Source organism: Phodopus roborovskii, unplaced genomic scaffold (genome assembly GCF_943737965.1).
Source record: "Phodopus roborovskii unplaced genomic scaffold, PHOROB, whole genome shotgun sequence".
In the NCBI taxonomy this organism is placed as follows: domain Eukaryota; kingdom Metazoa; phylum Chordata; class Mammalia; order Rodentia; family Cricetidae; genus Phodopus; species Phodopus roborovskii.
Window position 1 is genome coordinate 21984746 of NW_026126563.1, and position 18483 is coordinate 22003228.

Here is an 18483-nt window from a genome sequence, read left to right on the forward strand (position 1 = left end):
ACTATTTTGGAAATTAGGTGAGGATTGAACTAAGAACTCTGATATAAAACAGAATAGGAAATGGGTTTGGAGTCATGTGAGAACAAAGTGTGTATGTGTGTGTGTGTGTGTGTGTGTGTGTGTGTGTGTGTGTGTGTGGTATATTGGGCTTATATTGTGTTACATAATTTGGAAGTTATATTTCTGTTCATGATCATCCTGTTTATCTAGCCATTGCCACAGTAATGGGTATTGTTTAATACTGAAGGAAACCTCATGTGTATATTATGAATGCTACCTGACCTTAGTGGCCTTGACCTGCGTGGCCTCTTACTTTGATGGTGGTAGAGGCAGTGGCTGGGTTCTGGGCACTGACACAGTCTGATTTAAATCACTGTTTTTCTGGGAATCTGGGTAAACCTGCTTTCCTCTTTGAATATCTTTGTCCCATCAAAACTGGAAGCATCCAGAATACTTTTCACAGGATTGATCTGAGGAATATTCAAAACGATATGTAGGAAGCTGTAATGGAGTGTGGTTGGCCCATGATCCTCACTGTTGAGTGTCAGCTGCTGTCATCACACCAGCAAGTGCTGGTCTGGAGGAGAAAGAAGGGTGTAGATGGGCTGTGGAGTAATGGCTACACTGAGTGTGTAAGCTTCATCCTACACGCCTGTCTGACCTGTGTTCAACACACTGCTCTTACAGATCCACCAAGTCAGGAACAGGGTTCCAGTTCCTGTAATGTGTTTGTAACTAGGAGAAGAGAAACCATCTTTTCCAAAGCAGTTATAAGAAGTCCCCAACAGTGAAGCTGCTTCTTGATGCTCTTGTAGCTTATTTCCTTCTCTCCTCATCTTCCTATTCTCCTCACTTTGGTTGTTTTAGTTCATTGAGATAGAATTTTGCTATTTGTACTAGGCTAATCTTTAACTTCCAGCAATCCTCCTCCTGCTGCTGGCATTACAGATGGAGGTGACCACGCCAGCTAACATTCACTTGTAGACCTGGGATGCTACTTCTCCCCTCCTTGCCTCAAAGAAGGAGGCACAGGAAGGAAACTGAGCATTTCAATATTGAGTTATGTTACTTTTCTATTCTGCATTAATTATTGAAATAATGGTACTCTCATCCATATTTAAGGTACTGACAGTATTTTTCCTGCAGAGGGCTAATCTTCTTGGGAAGCTTGCCATTCATATTATAAATTTTGTGAAATGTTTTGTAGATGCTACAGAGCAAAACTGTGATCAGCATTGATAGTCCCTTTTAATTTGTGAAATAAAGGCTAGAGTAGGTAGGCAAGCCCAGGCATATGCCCATTCAAGCAGCAAATAGGAGATAGGAAGTAGGCAATGAAATATTAAGCAGCACAAAACAAAGGCTACAAAATTGGATCATAAATGAAATGTGTGCATCCAAAGTGTGTGGTCTAGAGGATGTGGGGACTGTGAATCCTGCTGAGCATACGTGAGAAGAGAATGATTCACATCTTTGTAATGTTTGCTGTCCTTTTTCTCACACTTTCATTGCTTCGGCTTCATGTTATTTAAATTCTACACAATTATTAATGTTGTACAACTTTGACTTAGCAGTGTTGTTGGTTACTCTTTATTTCTTCCCTTCTATGTTCTTTTTTTTTATGTTTTTTTTTTTATGTAGTAGATCATGTGTTCATGAGAAGCACATCTTGATTATCATTTAAAGTTTGTCTCTAGTGTGTCCTGTCAGTTTCTTGATTATAGGAAAGAATTGTTTATTCCTTTCTTAAAACTCTAATCTTATAATCAAGTAGCAAATTAGAAACCAAGTAGCTGGGGCTCAGTATAGGTCAGATATGCTAATGTTCCATTAATAACTAATTTGTATTGTAAATGACATTCAAAAGGAAAGCTCTCTTGGCAGAATTTTACTGAGATCCATGTAATTGCTAAATTCCATAAGACAGCATTTAAAACTTGACTGAACATATGGCACGTATGTTGTAACCCCAGACAATACGCACCTTTCAGCTACTTTGGACATTTGAATAATTATGGCCAGATAGAATTTTTATAAAATGTCTACCATGTAAACATGTACATATGTGTCTATACATGATTTCATGTGTGTGAATGTATGTTCTACGTGTTCATATACAATCACAAATCATAATCTTAGCACATATGACAGCTAAATCACTTTAGCTGTGATCACATGAACTGATACTTATATAATTACTCACTGTCTGAAGTATGCAAACACTCATATGCCTGCTTTTATATTTCTTTATTGCTGCTGTTTGAGAGGGTCTCATGTAGCCCAAGCTAACCTTGAACTTGGCTTGTAGTTAAGGATGGCCTTGAACTCCCCATTCTCCTGCTTCTACATCCCAAGTGTATCACCTAGCCATATGCCTGATTTTCAAATAAACCCAGGCTCACAGAGTTAACCTAAGCTGTTCAAAACCATCATCAAGACAATAACTTAGAGACAACATTTGAAATTAAAATTATAGTTTTATCCTTTTATCAGTATATGGTATGTCACTGGGCAGATACTATTCATGGAACCATGCATACTTGAGTCTTTGTATTACATCAGGAGGGCAACACAGTGGATTCACTAGGAATACCATTTCCGAAAAGAGATTGCTAGTGTTGATACCTGCCCATAGCAATGGCCAGACTTGGTTACATTAGCCACTGCAAATTTATGAAAAGTGCCATCTCCTTCTTGCCTTTCTAGGGTTAAACTTCTCTGAAGCTGCAGTTAGTTTTTCCAGCTTTATGAGAAACCCAGGTGCCAGGGGACTTCCTCCATCAGCACACATATGCACCAAAGAGCAGTCTGAATCCTCAGAGGACCCTGGCTTCATTATAATGTCATTTGCATTATGATTTAGGTCTTATTGTAGGCTTTTCAAAAGGATAATGGGATAAAATGCCCTAAAATAGAGAATCTGCTCTACCATAAATGGGGGAAGAAGATCACCTTATTCCCATGAATGTCAACCCACTTCATAAATATTTATACAAACTTAAAAAGTCCTATACTATAGAACCCAATGTGCTACTCATGCCCTATGGGGTCAGCATGCTCCAGTATCTCTCTGGGTGTATGAGTTCACTTTTACTTTTCTTTGCTTAATAAACATATTCTTAAAGTGAATGTTCTGATTCAATAGAGCTGTCATAGAAAGAAGTAGGTGAAAATAAATTCCTGAGAACCCAGGAGCCTTGCCAGGAAAGCCTAGCTCCTCCCTGTTTGACACAGGATGTCACTACAATAGATCTTTGAACGCAAAAGTGCCGATCACAATGTAATTGTAGCCTGGACTGTATAGACGTTGCTGTGCCTTGGCTAGTGGATAGAATATTTTCAAAATACCTGAATTCTTTTACCTTCAAATACTCATGGGGTTAATTAATATGATGGACATAATAGCATGGATAGCATTTTATTTCCTTGCAATTTTGTTGTTACTGTTCTGTGTAAGTATTCTCAGAATTTTCCACTATTACCTTGTTCCCTGTTTCCATTTCACTGTAGTAGATTGGGGAATAGAAGGGAGGTTGTGGGAGGGTACAGTAAGAGAGGAGGGAGGGGAAGCTGACATTTGAATGTAAAATAAATGAAAACATTTAAAAAGAGAGAGAGGAAAAAGATCCCTGGACAATGTAAATGATTAGATTTTTGATTAGATTTCAAAGAAGCTAAGCAAGATTATATTTTGAAATCTTAAGCAGCAGAAGAAAATGAGAGGTGAAAAAGGATGCACTGTGTTCTGGCAGTAGTGTAGTAGTGGCAGTAACCACGTGTTGCCTCTGTCGATTGGTCTTTGATGGGTTTTCTTAGGATGGTAGACATTGCAGATCCTTCATCCTGCTGCTGTGTCCGAGCAGATACAGTCTTGGTGTTTTACTGTGCTATGGCGGTGGTAGTAGTTTCCTATCACCAGTGACAATGCTTGCTGTTGTGCCTGACACAGGCAGCTGCTTCCCCATGTGTGCGTTTCTAGTTATTTTAGTGTTAGCATTCATTGCCTGTGATATTTTCAGATTTTCAATAAAGGGCTTATGTGTTCTGTGCTTTCTTAGGGTACATTGTTGGTGTTGTTTCACTACTAAAATAAGGAGAATATTTATTGTTTAAAGTGCCAAGTAAACACAAAAGTTTCTGACATTCAGCTTTATTTCATTTACTCCCATTAGAGTAAGCATGAGGATGATTTTTGTCTTTGAGTTTTTATTTTTTTATTTAAATATATATTTTTCATTTTATATACCTACCCTAGTCCATACTCTGTCCTATGCTCCTGTCCCCTCCTATCTCCCCCCATCCACATCTCACAAGGGATAAGGCCTTCTTTGGGGAATCAACAAAGTCAAGCATTCCAAGTTGAGGCAGGATCAAGCCCCTATTCCCCCTTATTAAGGCTTAGCCATTCTGATAAGTGTAAGATGGCATCTCAGAATTGTTTTCATTTGCATTTCCCTGATGGCTAAGGATGTGGAATAAGACAATATAGAGCAAGCCAACAGCCAACATCAAACTAAATGGAGAGAAACTCAAAGCAATCCAGTTAAAATCAGGAACAAGACAAGGATATCCACTGTCTCCATGTATATTCAATATAGTATTCGAAGTTCTAGCTAGAGCAATAAAACAATAAAATGAGATCAAGGGGATACAAATTGGAAAGGAAGAAGTCAAACTTTCATTTGTTACAGATGTTATGATAATATACCTAAGTGACACAAAAAAAAATCTATTAGGGAACTCCTACAGCTGATAAACACCTTCAGTAAAATGATGGATACAAAATTAACTCAAGAAAATAGGTAGCACTCATTTATACAAAAGAAAAATTGTTAGAGAAAAAAATCAGAGAAATATCACCCTTTATAGTAGCCACAAATAACATAAAATATCTTAGGGTAACTTTAACCAAACAAGTGAAAGACCTGTATGACAAGAACTTTAAGTCTTTGATGAAAACAACTGAAGAAGATAAAAGAAAATAGAAAGATCTCCCATACTCTTAGATAGGTAGGGTCAACGTAGTAAAAAAATGGCAGTTTTACCAAAAGCAATCTACTGATTCTAATCCCCATCAAAATCACAACACAATTCCTCACAGACCTTGAAAAAACAAAACTCAACTTCATATGGAAAACAAAAATACTGAAGATAGTCATAGCAACCCTGTGTAATAAAGTATCTTCCAGAGGCACCACCACCCCTAACTTCAAGTTGGACTATAGAACTACAGTAATAAACTCAGCTTGGTTTTGGCATAAAAACAGACACATGGATCAATGAAATCAAAGTGAAGACCCTATACTAATTTATACAACAATGAACACCTGCTAATTGACAAATAGCTAAAATTGTACAACAACAACAAAAAGAACGCATCTTCAACAAATGGTGCTGGCATAACTGGATGTCGACATGTAGAAGAATGAAAATAGATCCATATCTATCCCCATGCCCAAAACTCAAGTCCAAATGGATCAAACACTTCAACATAAATCCAGTTACACTGAACCTCATAGAAGAAAAAGTGAGAAATGGCCTTGAACCCATGGGCACAAGAGACCTCTTCCTAAATATAACACCAGAAGCACAGACACTGAGATCAACAATGAATAAATGTGACCTCCTGAAAATGAAGTGTCTGTAATGCAAAGGATACAGTCAATAAGACAAAACAGCAGCCTACTGAATGGAAACAGATCTTTACCAACCCCACATATGACAGAGAGCTGATCTCCAAATAAGATAAAGAACTCATGAAACTAGATACCAAAATACCAAATAATCCAATTTTAAAATTATGTATACGCTAAACAAATAATTCTCTTTTCTTTCTTTTTTTATAGAATTATCTGGCAAGTTTTCTGTCTAAAATAACATGTTTAGCTATTTTTTTACTGTTATTTTATAAGAAAACATAACACTATGTGTTTCTTTAGAGAAAGTACATTCATCTGGCAGTTTCCCTTTCCTTTCATAGAAAAACCAACTAACTTGAAGTGAACATGGAGCAACTTTTACTTTTTTCAGAGTCATTTTTATTCAATTTAATTTTATATTATGGGCATGAATGTTTTGCCTACATGTATGCATGTGCTCTAGTTATATGCCTGACACCCCTGGAGTCCAGCAGAAGGCATCAGGTAACCTGTAATTGGAGTTACAAATGTCTGTGAACCACTATGTGGATCTTGGGGATTGAACCTGAGTCTCCTGAAAAAGTAACAAGTGGTCTTAATCACCGAGAATTATCTCTTCAGTCTGAGAGATCACATCTTGAACCAAAAGCATGGAGGAAAGCAAGGCCATTGCGAGGCCTCCAGTGACACACTTCCTTAAGCAAAGCTGCACTACCGGTCTCCCTAAATCTTGTCATCAGCTTTTTACCCAGTGTTCGAATGGCCAACAGGGTGAGTTCTCATTCAAATCACTGTACCTGCCATCACTGACATTGGCAACTAATTGTGGAATTTTGTCTATATGACCAACTAGAAGGTACATTTATTAATTTCAGGGCATTTTAGATTCCCCATCTGCTTATTTATTTAGATGCTAGCTTTGCTTCCTTCTGAATTTAAAATGATTGGATGTAGCGTTGTTCAGTGAAACAATCTGTTTACACTCAAAATAGAGGCTAGCCTGGCAATTACAGTTACATCAGTGGTATTGTAACCGTGAAATGAATGTAGACTAAAGTGGTAAGACCAAGTAGCTAATTCTGAGTTCAGAACCTTAGTATAGATGGATAACTAGGTCCACCACTGGCCTAGTGGAGAACAACACAATGTGTCCAAGATGTCACAATGGAAAAAGCATTTTCCTTCTACTAGGGAACCCTTCTATGTACCCCCCCCATAGGTATCAAAACGCATTTTCCTGATCCATTTTCTTAATCTATCACATAAATATATTTTTAAGTTAAAGAAAATAAATTCTATTATATCATTATGCTAGGACTCCTCACACACATTCTCGGTCTCTGTATCTCTCTTCTCTCCTCTCTCTCTCTCTCTCTTTCTCTCTCTCTCTCTGAGACAAGTACTATGTAAAAAGCACTCCAGAATTGAAAGAGAACCACCAAGAAGCAGAAGACTCAGTGGGAGGAGTCTGGGTGTGTTTATCATCCCCTGGTATACAAATAAGCTCATGGTGGTACTTAGTAGCTAGCACATATAGCTGGCCTCAGGTTGCCTGTGGTCTGTAGTTACCTTGTTTTAACACATTGTTTATAAACAGGAAAACAGATCTATAACACTAGATTTGATTCAGACATGGTTAGCAGAAGGATTTCAGGCCCGAGGCCAGACTGGAAAATGTGGTCACACCTTGTATCAAAATATAACATACAAAAGGCTGAAATGTTGCTCAGTGTTAGAGTAATTGCAAAGAGTGTGTAAGACCCTAGATTTAATCCCAGTATTTATAGAAATAAGAAAACAAGGCCTAGATTTGCTGAAGCAGCTTCTGGTCCCCCGAGGGCATGTGGGTGCTTGCTAACTTCAGTCTCTCCCTCTGTTGTTCTCTTGCCTCTCCATACCAGCAGTGCCCTTCAGAGAACTAGGAAGAGTTGACATGCAGCAAGTTGGAGTTGATAGTATGAGCATAACTGAAGATGCTTATATACTGTCTCTTTACCAAAGAGCAGTTGGTTTTTCCTCAAAGGCAAGGCACACCGTGCCACTGAGGGCCCAGGTGGCTAGTAGGCAGGAGGCATGTCTACACACCCTTACGTAGAGACATCTGGGTTATCTGATGACTCTCAATGGAAACAGCATTGTTTTGTCTTCTGGTAATGTTATGTTGTGTGCACGGTACCCATTGTGTATATAGGGTACCCATTGTCTACTGTTATGTTGTATGTGTAGGGTACCCATTGTACATTGTTATGTTGTGTGTGTAGGATAATCAGTGTCCATTGCCATGCTGTGTTTGTGGGGCACCCAGTGTCCATTGTTATGTTGTGTATGTAGGGTACCCCTTTTCCATCATCAAATAAATTCTTCCTGGAAAGAGTTGGATAGTTGGACTCCACAGGACAGCTGCTGATGGTGTGTAAAGAGATACATTGTATTTTGTTACATCATGATCCCCCCCTTACAATCTGATGCTATAAGTAACAGACATGACCCCGTTTTTGTTATATACCCTCTGATATTATTTGGAATTAAATAGTGCTTGTGTGTGTGTGTGTTTTCAGGTGCATGCGTCTGAAGAGGATGCTGAGTATCTTCTTTTATTGTAACCTGCTTTATTCCTTTATAATAGGTCTCTACCACATGACCATGGTGTGTGGCTATGTCTGGCTTTTACATGGGTATTGAGGATTCAAACTCAGATTGAATAACAAGTATACCTACTCACTGAGCCATCCCTCCAACCCTAATAGTTGCTTTGCAAGGATATAACAAAGAACTGTGTATGTTTCTCATATACTTAAAACAATTTTGTTTCTTATGTAATGCACATGTAGTTTGTTTTGCCCACAATACCAAGTGGGGCATTTCATTATGTTCTAAAATATTGTGTTGGGAGGTATTGTTCAAACTTACATGTTTATGAAACATCATTTGAATGGGCTCCATGTTAACATTTCTTACCTGGCAATAAGTCATATAGCCATGGCTTTAATTCTTTCAGTCCATCTGCCATGGTTTCTGTCAGTTGTTAAATCTTTGTTTGTAGAGTCCTCTCAGCCCTAGAAACTGTAGGTGAAAGTTTTTAAATATTTTTATACAATTGATCACGGATTATAAGATAAGGATGACATTTTTGACTGTCTGTACAGGTCTAGGCAATTAGGTCTAGTTTTTTTTTTCTTTATTTCTTTTACTGTTAATCAGCACTTCCATAATATAATCCCCTAACATCATGTCCATACACAGAGAGGGTACTTTTAGAAGGTTAATATTTTTCCAGGAGGAACTGAAATTGGTGATACCTGGACACATAGAGATCCATTGCTATATTTCCTGGCTGCCTTTATTCTCTTATGGAGACTTAACACAGTGAGTGAAGAAGACATCAGTGGTAATTGGAAGCACTGATTTGCCTAGCTCTCTTGTATGGTCAGGTTAATACCTATAGAGTGCTTTGAGTTCTCATATAAAGGACAAGAAAGGTTTATGCAAGTATGTTCCACAATTCATACCCAATTATATACACAGCTTGAAGAAAGTAAATTCTTAAATGCTTTATAGCATACGTGGCTTCACTAAATATATTATTGACAGCAAGCTAAGGTGAGATGGCACAATATAAATCTTGGTATCTCAGCTTCCTTGACAGTTCCTGGGACTCCACAAAAACTATAAATACCAGAATCCTAAGGTATTATCTTTAGTATATATCATTTATAATAAATTCTCCACCTCTTCCTTCTGTCATGTGGCTTTAAATCTCATCTCTCTAAGTATTGTTTAACTTCTCATTTCTGTAATTATGCCATTGCTAAGTCTTATGGTCAACAAGTTAAACATACAGCTCATAGCCTATGTAAATAAGATTCCATTATTTTTGACAACCAAGGAATATACAGTCAAGGCAGTATTTCAGGGGATTGTGACAACTGTTGGTCAAAGCACATTAATCATATAACTGAGACATTGTAAAGTTAGTAGAAATTACAGACACCAGGAATGAAAAGGTTTAGGTCCAGTCCGTGGCCAGCCTCTCAACCTTCTGAGGAATTTCAGCATCCCTACAGCTTCAGGTTTTAATGGCTTTTCCTGTTTCGTGTGCTTACAACCCCTTTTATTACAGGTAATTTTCTGCATAATGCGATCCACTAGATAAAACTGTATTTCAAAACTTTTAAATGCCTTTTATTATATTATCACCACCATGGCGGGATCATTTATGAAACACAAAGCATTCCCATTTGAAGAGATTTATTCTATCTATTTTTTCTTGGATTTGCCCAAACCCCGTAATGTTCGTGTTCTGAAGGTTAATGCCAAAGTCAAGCAGACAGAAGCCAAGGGCTGCAAGCTTTCCAAGATTAGGACTGATTCCCTTCACAGAAATAAATGATTCCTGCCATGTTCGGTGATTTTGTGCAGCGCTCCCCACGGCTGAGTGAATGCATCAATACAGTAGTTCTTACATGCCGTACATACTGATGACACCCGGTGTTAACTGATTGACTGAGCAGCGCACTGGAGACGGCACCTGCAAGAGAAGTGCAGACACATATATTTTTATCCTGGTTTTGAAACATTTATTTTACATTTATTTTACTTGCAAGCCCTGGTATCAAGTTCCACCGGCTTTCAGTCCACACTGCTAAGGTAGAATAAACCGTTCTGTGGTGTTTTGTTATCAGAATTAGACTGAAAACGGCCTCAGGCTTAAACCCCTATGCCAAAGCTCAGTTTTATGCTTTTGAGGGAAAATGGACAAAGGTGATTACCAAGAACCCTGACAAGTCAGGGGCTCTGTGGGATTGAAGATAGTCATGAGCGAGTGGATCATGTAATTCAATAACCAGAAATGACTGTGGATACATTTTTATGTTATATTTTATTATCGTGTTTTATAGGCTCTGAGGCAGCAGCAGAAAAGAAGAAATGGAGTCTCAATGATGGTGAACAAGACTGTTCCTCGTGTTGTTTTGACACCATTAAAGGTGTCTGATGAGCAGTCGGATTCGCCTTCAGGTAAAGCACTCAAATAGTGTATGCCTGGCCAGGTCCTCGGAGGAGGAGATTTCCTCACGAAGAGAGATGGCTGGATTTTTTCCCAATTTCTTTTAAAATTGAAAAGATACTTTCCTGTGAGGTTCAGTGTTATATATACATCTATAATTTATCAATAATGTGTATCTGTGTTGTAGATGGGTGCCTTACTTTTACTCTCGTTGATCTAAAATTACAGCACATTTCCCAATTGCTGTGTTTTAAAGGCACCAGCCTGTTTGCCATCGAGTGACTGAATTTGCTAATGTCAGTAGGTGTGGGCAAGTGGATCCTGATGTTGGTGGGTTTGGGTTTGCTGTCTTGCTTTAGCTTTCTCTTGAATGTTGAGCTTGCGTTCTGGACCACATGCTGTTGTGCAACACCATGGAAAGTAGTTTTTCTTCGAGTGTGAATTTATTTTTCAGTGGTCACTGCAAATGCCTAGAATCCTTTATGAGTTTTTGTGTTCTTACAACATCCTTCTCGCCTCCGTGAAGCCCTGACCTGCTCTTCTAATTTGTCTCCTGCCACTTTATCAGCTGTGAACTGTCAAATTCATTATGGGTTACTGTTTACATTTTCTGCCCCTGCTTCAGCATAAAGCTGTTGATTAAGGTCTGGTCCTTCCTTTTCGTCCAATTCCTTTTTCCTTCATCTTTCTCTCTGCCTGATATCAAATCTCTAAGTGGCATCATAGTTTTGAAGCTTCTTCATGTATTTTCACGAAGATCCAACTCTTTTATTTAAAAGCTATTTGATCAGTGAATGCATGTCAAACTATGCAATTAGGCCATGTGCTCTTGCTTTTTGTCCAGGATGATTGATTTATTGGCCTTTTCTCTTCATAGCCAATACGGGAATGAGATTGTGGCTAAGGTGGTATATTAACTCAGGAGAAGAAGAAAGAGATTATATCTGTGGTTCTTAAAACAATTTTAGACGTTTCTTGTCAAGGACAGGGAGAATAAGATAATGGCATAATAACTATTTCCTTTTTTAGGATCCGAGTCTAAAAATGGGGAAGCAGACAGTTCAGATAAAGAAATGAAACATGGGCAAAAATCTCCCACTGGAAAACAAACAAGTCAGCACTTAAAACGCTTAAAAAAGTCTGGTTTAGGTGAGTACCGGTTCACGTTTTACAGATGTGTGTCTTTTAAAAACAGACCTTTTCTTTTTGTGGTTAAAGAAGGAAACTGAAAATATCCTTCATTCATTTAAACAAAAAAAAAATTGCCAATTTGGGAGCATTGTAGTTTTTCAGTTGCCTCTCAAGCTTTTAACACAATGTGATGTTACTGGATGAAGCATAGGATAAAGATAGCGAAAATAAATGTGAGATGTGTATTCAAGTAATTACCCGTGTCAGTAGGATTCTGTCTAGCGCGCAGTATTGTACTGTGGCCTCCTCTCTTTAGGATATTCTAGACTGGGGTCAAATGAGGCTCCTTGGAAGGGTAAATTGAATTGGAGAATGTGTTGTCATATCTGTTGCTGTAGGATTGCCCTGCCTTGGGTTTTGTTGCAGATGCTTGAAATGCAATCCCTGAGAGATGTGGTGGTTAACTGGACAAGGGTTATGCTAATAACATTGGATTTAATTCTGAATGCTTGCTTTTACTTTAGTAACGACCTGCAAGGAGTCTACTGAAGTATGTGAATTAAGACAAACAGGAATGTTTCCTGGGCTGACTACTATAACTCACCCCCCACACACGCCTTGTTTAGGGAGTTGGACTCACTGACTTCACCTTTGAATAGACACAATGATGATTCAACCTAGAACAATACAAAAGTTGAGAGCTGGTAGTATGTAAATATCTTAGTGGATAAAATGCCTTCCACAAAATGCTAAGGACCTGAGTTCAGATCCCCAGAGGCTATATGGGTTCTGGTCATAATCTTGTATGTCTGTAACCCTAGCACTAATGGGGAGTGTGGGTGGAGACAGGCAGTTCACAAGCTTACTGGTCATCCAGTCTAGCCAGTTAATGAACAACAGCATGTTCAGTTGTCCTTAAAAGATAAAGTGAAGAACAATCAAGGAAGACATTGCATGTCTGCCCCGAGGTCCACCTGCACATATGTGCATGCATGCCTACATGATATGTAAGGATGTGTGTGTGTGTGTGTGTGTGTGTGTATGCTTACACATGTGTGTATTTCCTATCACCACATGTAGCCACAACTCTCCCATACAAACAGGGATATTTGATACACTGGTCAGTAAAAACTGGCTTGAACTTTTTTACTGTGCCTGCACCTGCTTGGCAATAAAGGATTCTTTTTATTTTGCAGAGTTTTTCTTTTTGATAAATTCCAGTCAGATTGTAACTGGTTGATTTATTGATTTGGTAGTTTTATTTACTGCCTACTGTATGCTAGAAAATTTACTAAATCTCGGGACACATGTTCACTAAAAAGTATTTGGAGAGGACTGGTGGAGCTTTAGATAAATTAATTGTGGGAAAGGAGTGCCGTAACCTATTTTTTGACACTTCCAAGGCTTTTATAGTTATCTCCTTAACCCCAAATGTGTTTCTTTGTGTTGGGAAATCACCATGGCTATATACACACTAATAGGTTTTTCCAGTCTGAGTGCTCTAAGTCACTCTTAAAATGGGGAATTCTAAATGGCATGTACAGAATGACATCTGAGCCACATCTACACACATGTATTGTGACCAGTCCAGATATGATTGAAAGATCAGTGTCATTTAATTAAAAAGAGTATGCTATCCATGCAGGGTGGCAGACCCCTGTAATTCTAGCATGTGGGAGTTCAAGGCTGGACCTGTGCCAGGAGTTGAAGTCTAAGTGAAAAACCTAACAGCCATAACTGCATAGCCAAACAAAGCAGAGCTGGGTGGGGCAGTGAATGACTGACTCAGGAAATAGAGGCAAGCAGACCTTTGTGAGTTCAAGACTAGCCAGGACTACATAGCACATAGTAAGATATGATCTCAAAATTAATTAATTGATTAATAATCCACTACAACCTCAGCCAAAAGAATGACATACAAGGAAGGTATCTAGGATGATCTTTTTTGGCATGCCTGGCTTTGATTGTGATGTGTTATCAGAAGCCCCAGGGCTTAGATATTTTCCATCTGCCGGATCTTGTGTGTTGTGGTTATCACCTTGAATTCCACACTAAAGTAGAGAGAATCATAATTACTACTGTTTTACTCTGAGGGTCAACTGAAAGACAGGCAGCCCAGCGGCTTCTCTAGGTAATTGTGCACACCATTGGCCATCTCACATGTTCAAACTTGTACTGGAGTAGTTTCATAGACAATTTTGCTGCATGTAAGGACAAAATAGTAGGAATCATGAAGCTGTTTTCTAGGGCAGAGGAAGAGAGTCATAGTCCATGATTAACCAACTGGTTGGCCAGATGTGCAGCCTTTTAAGTCTGGGACAGGACATTGTTCTCTACGAAGTTTATACTTGAGAACTGCATTCATAATATTTTAATGACTTTATGATTTCATGTTGAGCTCCATTGACAGCTACCCTTGGCCTATTGGTTGGACTCATCTGGTTAACTTTTGATAATGTAATTTGTCTCATTTAATTCTTTAGTCTTATACAATAAAATGATTTCCATTTTCACTTAAAAAGAAATCTGAGGCCCAGAAGGTTAAGAAGGCTTCTTACAAATATCACAGCTAAGATGCAGGGTTAAAAGTCACTTCTACTTATCCCTGAGTGTGCTTCCTAACCCTGCACCCAAATATGCCCGACCTTCTTCAGGACTGACAGCATGTACTATCGCTGTTGCAGTTGGTGAGCCTGGATCAATGGTCACTGCCACCCAGATAGCTTGCTTGACATTCTCTCTGGGTGACAAAGGATGAAATCACATTCATCTACCAATGTTGTATTCTGTGGAAAATCTCAGCTATCTTCCCCCCTAGGCAAAATATAAGTTACTTAAATTCAGGGTCACTGACTTAAACCAATTCTTTATTGTACCTCTACCCAGTGACACAGTAGGAGTTTAAATATTTTTTTTCTAAACAAGCCCAATCTTTTAATGGCTATCTCTGAGGGAGTTTTAATAATGTCCTCATTGAACCCAGCTTCTGGGATTCATTCCAACATTAATTTTTTTTTTGTTTAATCTTTGTGGAATAAAGAATTAGAATTTTGCGGGTTCTAAAAACATTTCATATTTTGAAAAGTAAATTAATGCAGAAAAATAAAAATGAAAATTGGATAATAATTCTTTATCTTATTCAAAATATCCTCTGTTTCCTTAAAGTTGTTTAGCATTGCTTAATAGTATCTGTTTTTCCAGAGATTATATACTAGGACTTTGGATTTTTAAATAATAAGCTTAATTAATTTGGGGATGAATAAGAAACAGAAATTTTTTTCTTATTAAAAATAGATTTTTTTCCCACACAGTATATACCCTGTTTATGGTTTTCCCTCCCTCAGCTCCTCCAAGATTTCTCCCCATCTCCCCTCCCATCAGAATACACACCCTTTCTTTCCCCCTTAGAAAACAGACGTTTAAAAACTAATAATAAAAAGAAATTGGAATGAAACAAAACAAAACAAAAATAAACAGAAGAAAAAGATACAAAGAAAAAACACAAGATATACATGTAGACAAGTGATGAGCACGTTCTTACACACAGGAATCACCTCAAAACATGGGAGCTATAATGTATGTGCAAGGGACCTACCTGTAAGGCTGAAAAATACGTATTGCACTCTCAAAATCTTATAAGACAAAGAGCCTGCCGGTTAAGTTCGTTTGGCATTGGTCCTCTAATGTTGGTCATGGGGCTTGGGCTTGAGAGTGGTTTGTATCCCCGGTGAGTATCTCTTGGAAAAAACTGAGTTTTCCATTTTTGAGTGATTATCAATTGGACATATCTTAACAAAGAGACCGGGTGTAGAACATGTAAAAATGAAAACCCCAACATAAAACTCTGCCTTAAGATCTGTATGTAGCTCTCCAAAGTCATTGAAACTGAAAACCTGGGTAAATCAAGATGGCTGAGCAGATAGCAATGTCTGTTGTCAAGGCTGTTTGGGAGTTTCTTTAGACAGGGGCTATACTAGAATTGATTGGGAACTCTTGCTTGTTTGGGCCTTTCCTCTTGTTTACCTGGGATGTATGTGCACGCGCTCGTGCGTGTGTGCGTGCGTGCCTGTGTGTGTATGTGTGTGGTGTATGCATGTCTTTGTGTGTATGCATGTCTTTCTCTGCCTTGGTGCATTTAACACCCACTTCTTAAGCATGTTACCATCAGGAAAAAAAAAAAAGTCTTTAAGCCAGCACACTTCTCTCGCTCCACAAATGCATGTGTCTGAGTGGGATGTGATTGCAAAACTCTCTGGGTACATTAAGGGAGGGGATTAAGTTCCAGGGCCTTGCCCAGACACAGGCCCCTGAGTTTTACCACAACATGGAGTCTTTCTGTGGCTTCCCCTGACTTCTCTGCCTGCCTCTGCTGCCATGGCCCTCTAGGCTAAGTGTCTGGGAATTAGACACTAAAGGGACTTCATACTTCTCCTTTTGTAGGCACTGTAGGGAGATGTGTAGTGGCAGCTTTAATGAGATAAGACAATCATATATAATTGGATTGTTCTTAAGCCAATTAAGAATACATGGGTGAGGATAATTAAAATGGAATTAAACATTCTCCATAAGCGCAAATTTAGTTAAGCTGTTCCATCTTTTCTTCAGAATTATAAAACATAGCTTTTCTTAGGTGAACATTTTCAACATACATCATTATTTAGTTTAGTCATAAATGACCGTGTGCTGCTTGAGTGAGAGGGATGGAGTGGTTCTCCTCCTTCTCCTTCCCCTCCCCTCCCCCTCCCCCTCCTCCTCTCCTTTCATTAAGAGAGTTTGGAATAAAGTTACCTACACTACCTCAAGTTCATTATTAAGCTATTTATATTTTGTTTAGTGTATGCATGTATGTGAGAGGAAGCCTACTGATCACCTGTTAATGTTTAATTTTATTTTTTGTCTTAAAGTTAACTTAGGAAATGTGTAAACTTTACGGTGTTAAGGGCTTGGGATTTGGTTGAGTCGATAGAGTACTTCCTGTACCATCCTGAGGGCTTGAGTTGGATCTCCAGCACTCATGTAAAAGCTGGCCATGAAAACATAACACTTATAATCCCATTTCGCAGAAGGACCTGTGGGGCTCACTGTCATGTAGCTTAGCCAATTGCTGATTCTCTAGCATCAGTGAGAGGTTGTCCTCGAAACATGTGGTGAAAAGCAATTGAGAAAGACATCCCTTGTCCACTCAAGTTAACCCACAAATGTGCATACATGTGCTTGTGTACCCACATACATGCCTACCCCTCCCACATATGAATACGTGCAATCGATAAAATTAGTGTATCTTTATTCAGCAATAGTATAAAAAACTCACAATACTGTCTAGAACTGTGTCCCTGTGTTTTTATACCTCTTTATGTTTATGCAGTTTCTCCTCAGGAATTTCTAATTTTGTTTGCTTCATTTACAAAAATACCACCTTTTTAATATTGCTAGGCATCACTGTTCTTTTCTACCACAGGAATCTCCACTGTTATTGTTTATATTGTTAACTCCTTTGCTGAGTTTTTATTCAATGATTATTTTCCTGAATTCATGATTTGAACTCTTAACTCTTCCCAGTTTCCCCTCCTGCTCTAAAATAGGCAATTGAGTTTTAAAATAAATTAGCAACACAGCTTTTACAAATAGTGACATTCTACTGACCCTTTGAAATGCCCAAACATATGCTAATTGTGGGGAAGCTTAAGGGTGCCTGGCCTTGTGTGGTGAAGCTTAAAGTAAATCTTTTCCCTTGGACAGAGCTGTGTGGCTTTATGTTAGTCCTTCAGTGTTTATTGAGACTCACTAGTCAGATGAGTTGTTATTCCTGAGTGACAAACAGCAGGATGCATACATCTAGTAGCCTTTGTTGCATGAGTATAGGCGATTTACGAAAACCGCCTGTCTTTTTAAAGTTACTTTTTAATTTGATGTGTTAGTTTGTATCCATGTCTGTTGAGACTTCTCCTGCCATTGTAACGACAGGTTGTTTTCTTACTTCTCTCAGCTCTATGTCTTGAGCCTGCCCTGTTTATTCAGATACTCCTGTCACTGGCCCCTATACATGAAATGGATGGCTGTTTTCGCTCTCAGGGGCATTTCCACCTTGGTTCTGTTTTGATTAAGTCAATATTGTGTTGTCTCTTTGTGTTGTTTTTAAAATCTGCTATTAGCACTTTTCAGCTTATGTAGGAGAATTTTTAACTATCTATTGAAAGCAATGGATATCTGGACTTTTTACATTTTACATCTAATATAAAATGTGGTCGTGTTTGCTGTGATTTTTCTTGCACTTCATTTTCGTTTTCCTTCCCTCTTCTTTAATGCCTAACCTTTGATGCTTTTCCTTCTGTTCATCAATTTGGAAGTTTGTTCTTTTTCTGTTCTTCTGAGGCTACCAGTAGAGTTTTAGCGAGATACATTCCCAGTGCCCATGTTTTAGACATATTCTCATTCCACATGCACCGTACCTTATTTTCATATTCATAATTAATTCTGACTTTGCTTTCACTTCTGTTAGTCATTAGACTTATTTTCTAAAATTAGTATTTATATAAAAGCACTCCTAATTATTTGACTGTTCATTCCCATTGCTGCTACTCATGTACCGAAGAAGGGATCCTTTGGTAGAAGATTTTGGTTAATAATATCAATTAGCAAGATTACCTTAGGAATAGAAATTTGATTGAGAAATCTAGATATTCTTGGATATTGCCATTGTGAAAAACA

At 38.3% G+C, this 18483-nt stretch overlaps 1 protein-coding gene across 1 annotated transcript in view; it reads left to right on the forward strand.

Moving 5' to 3' along the window:
- Asxl3 (ASXL transcriptional regulator 3) overlaps positions 1 to 18483 on the forward strand; it is a 172883-nt gene that overhangs the window by 90117 nt on the left and 64283 nt on the right. Inside the window, exons 6-7 of the mRNA XM_051202076.1 lie at positions 10538 to 10655; positions 11674 to 11793. Coding sequence (XP_051058033.1) covers positions 10538 to 10655; positions 11674 to 11793 — 238 coding nt within the window. The remainder of the gene's footprint in view (positions 1 to 10537; positions 10656 to 11673; positions 11794 to 18483) is intronic.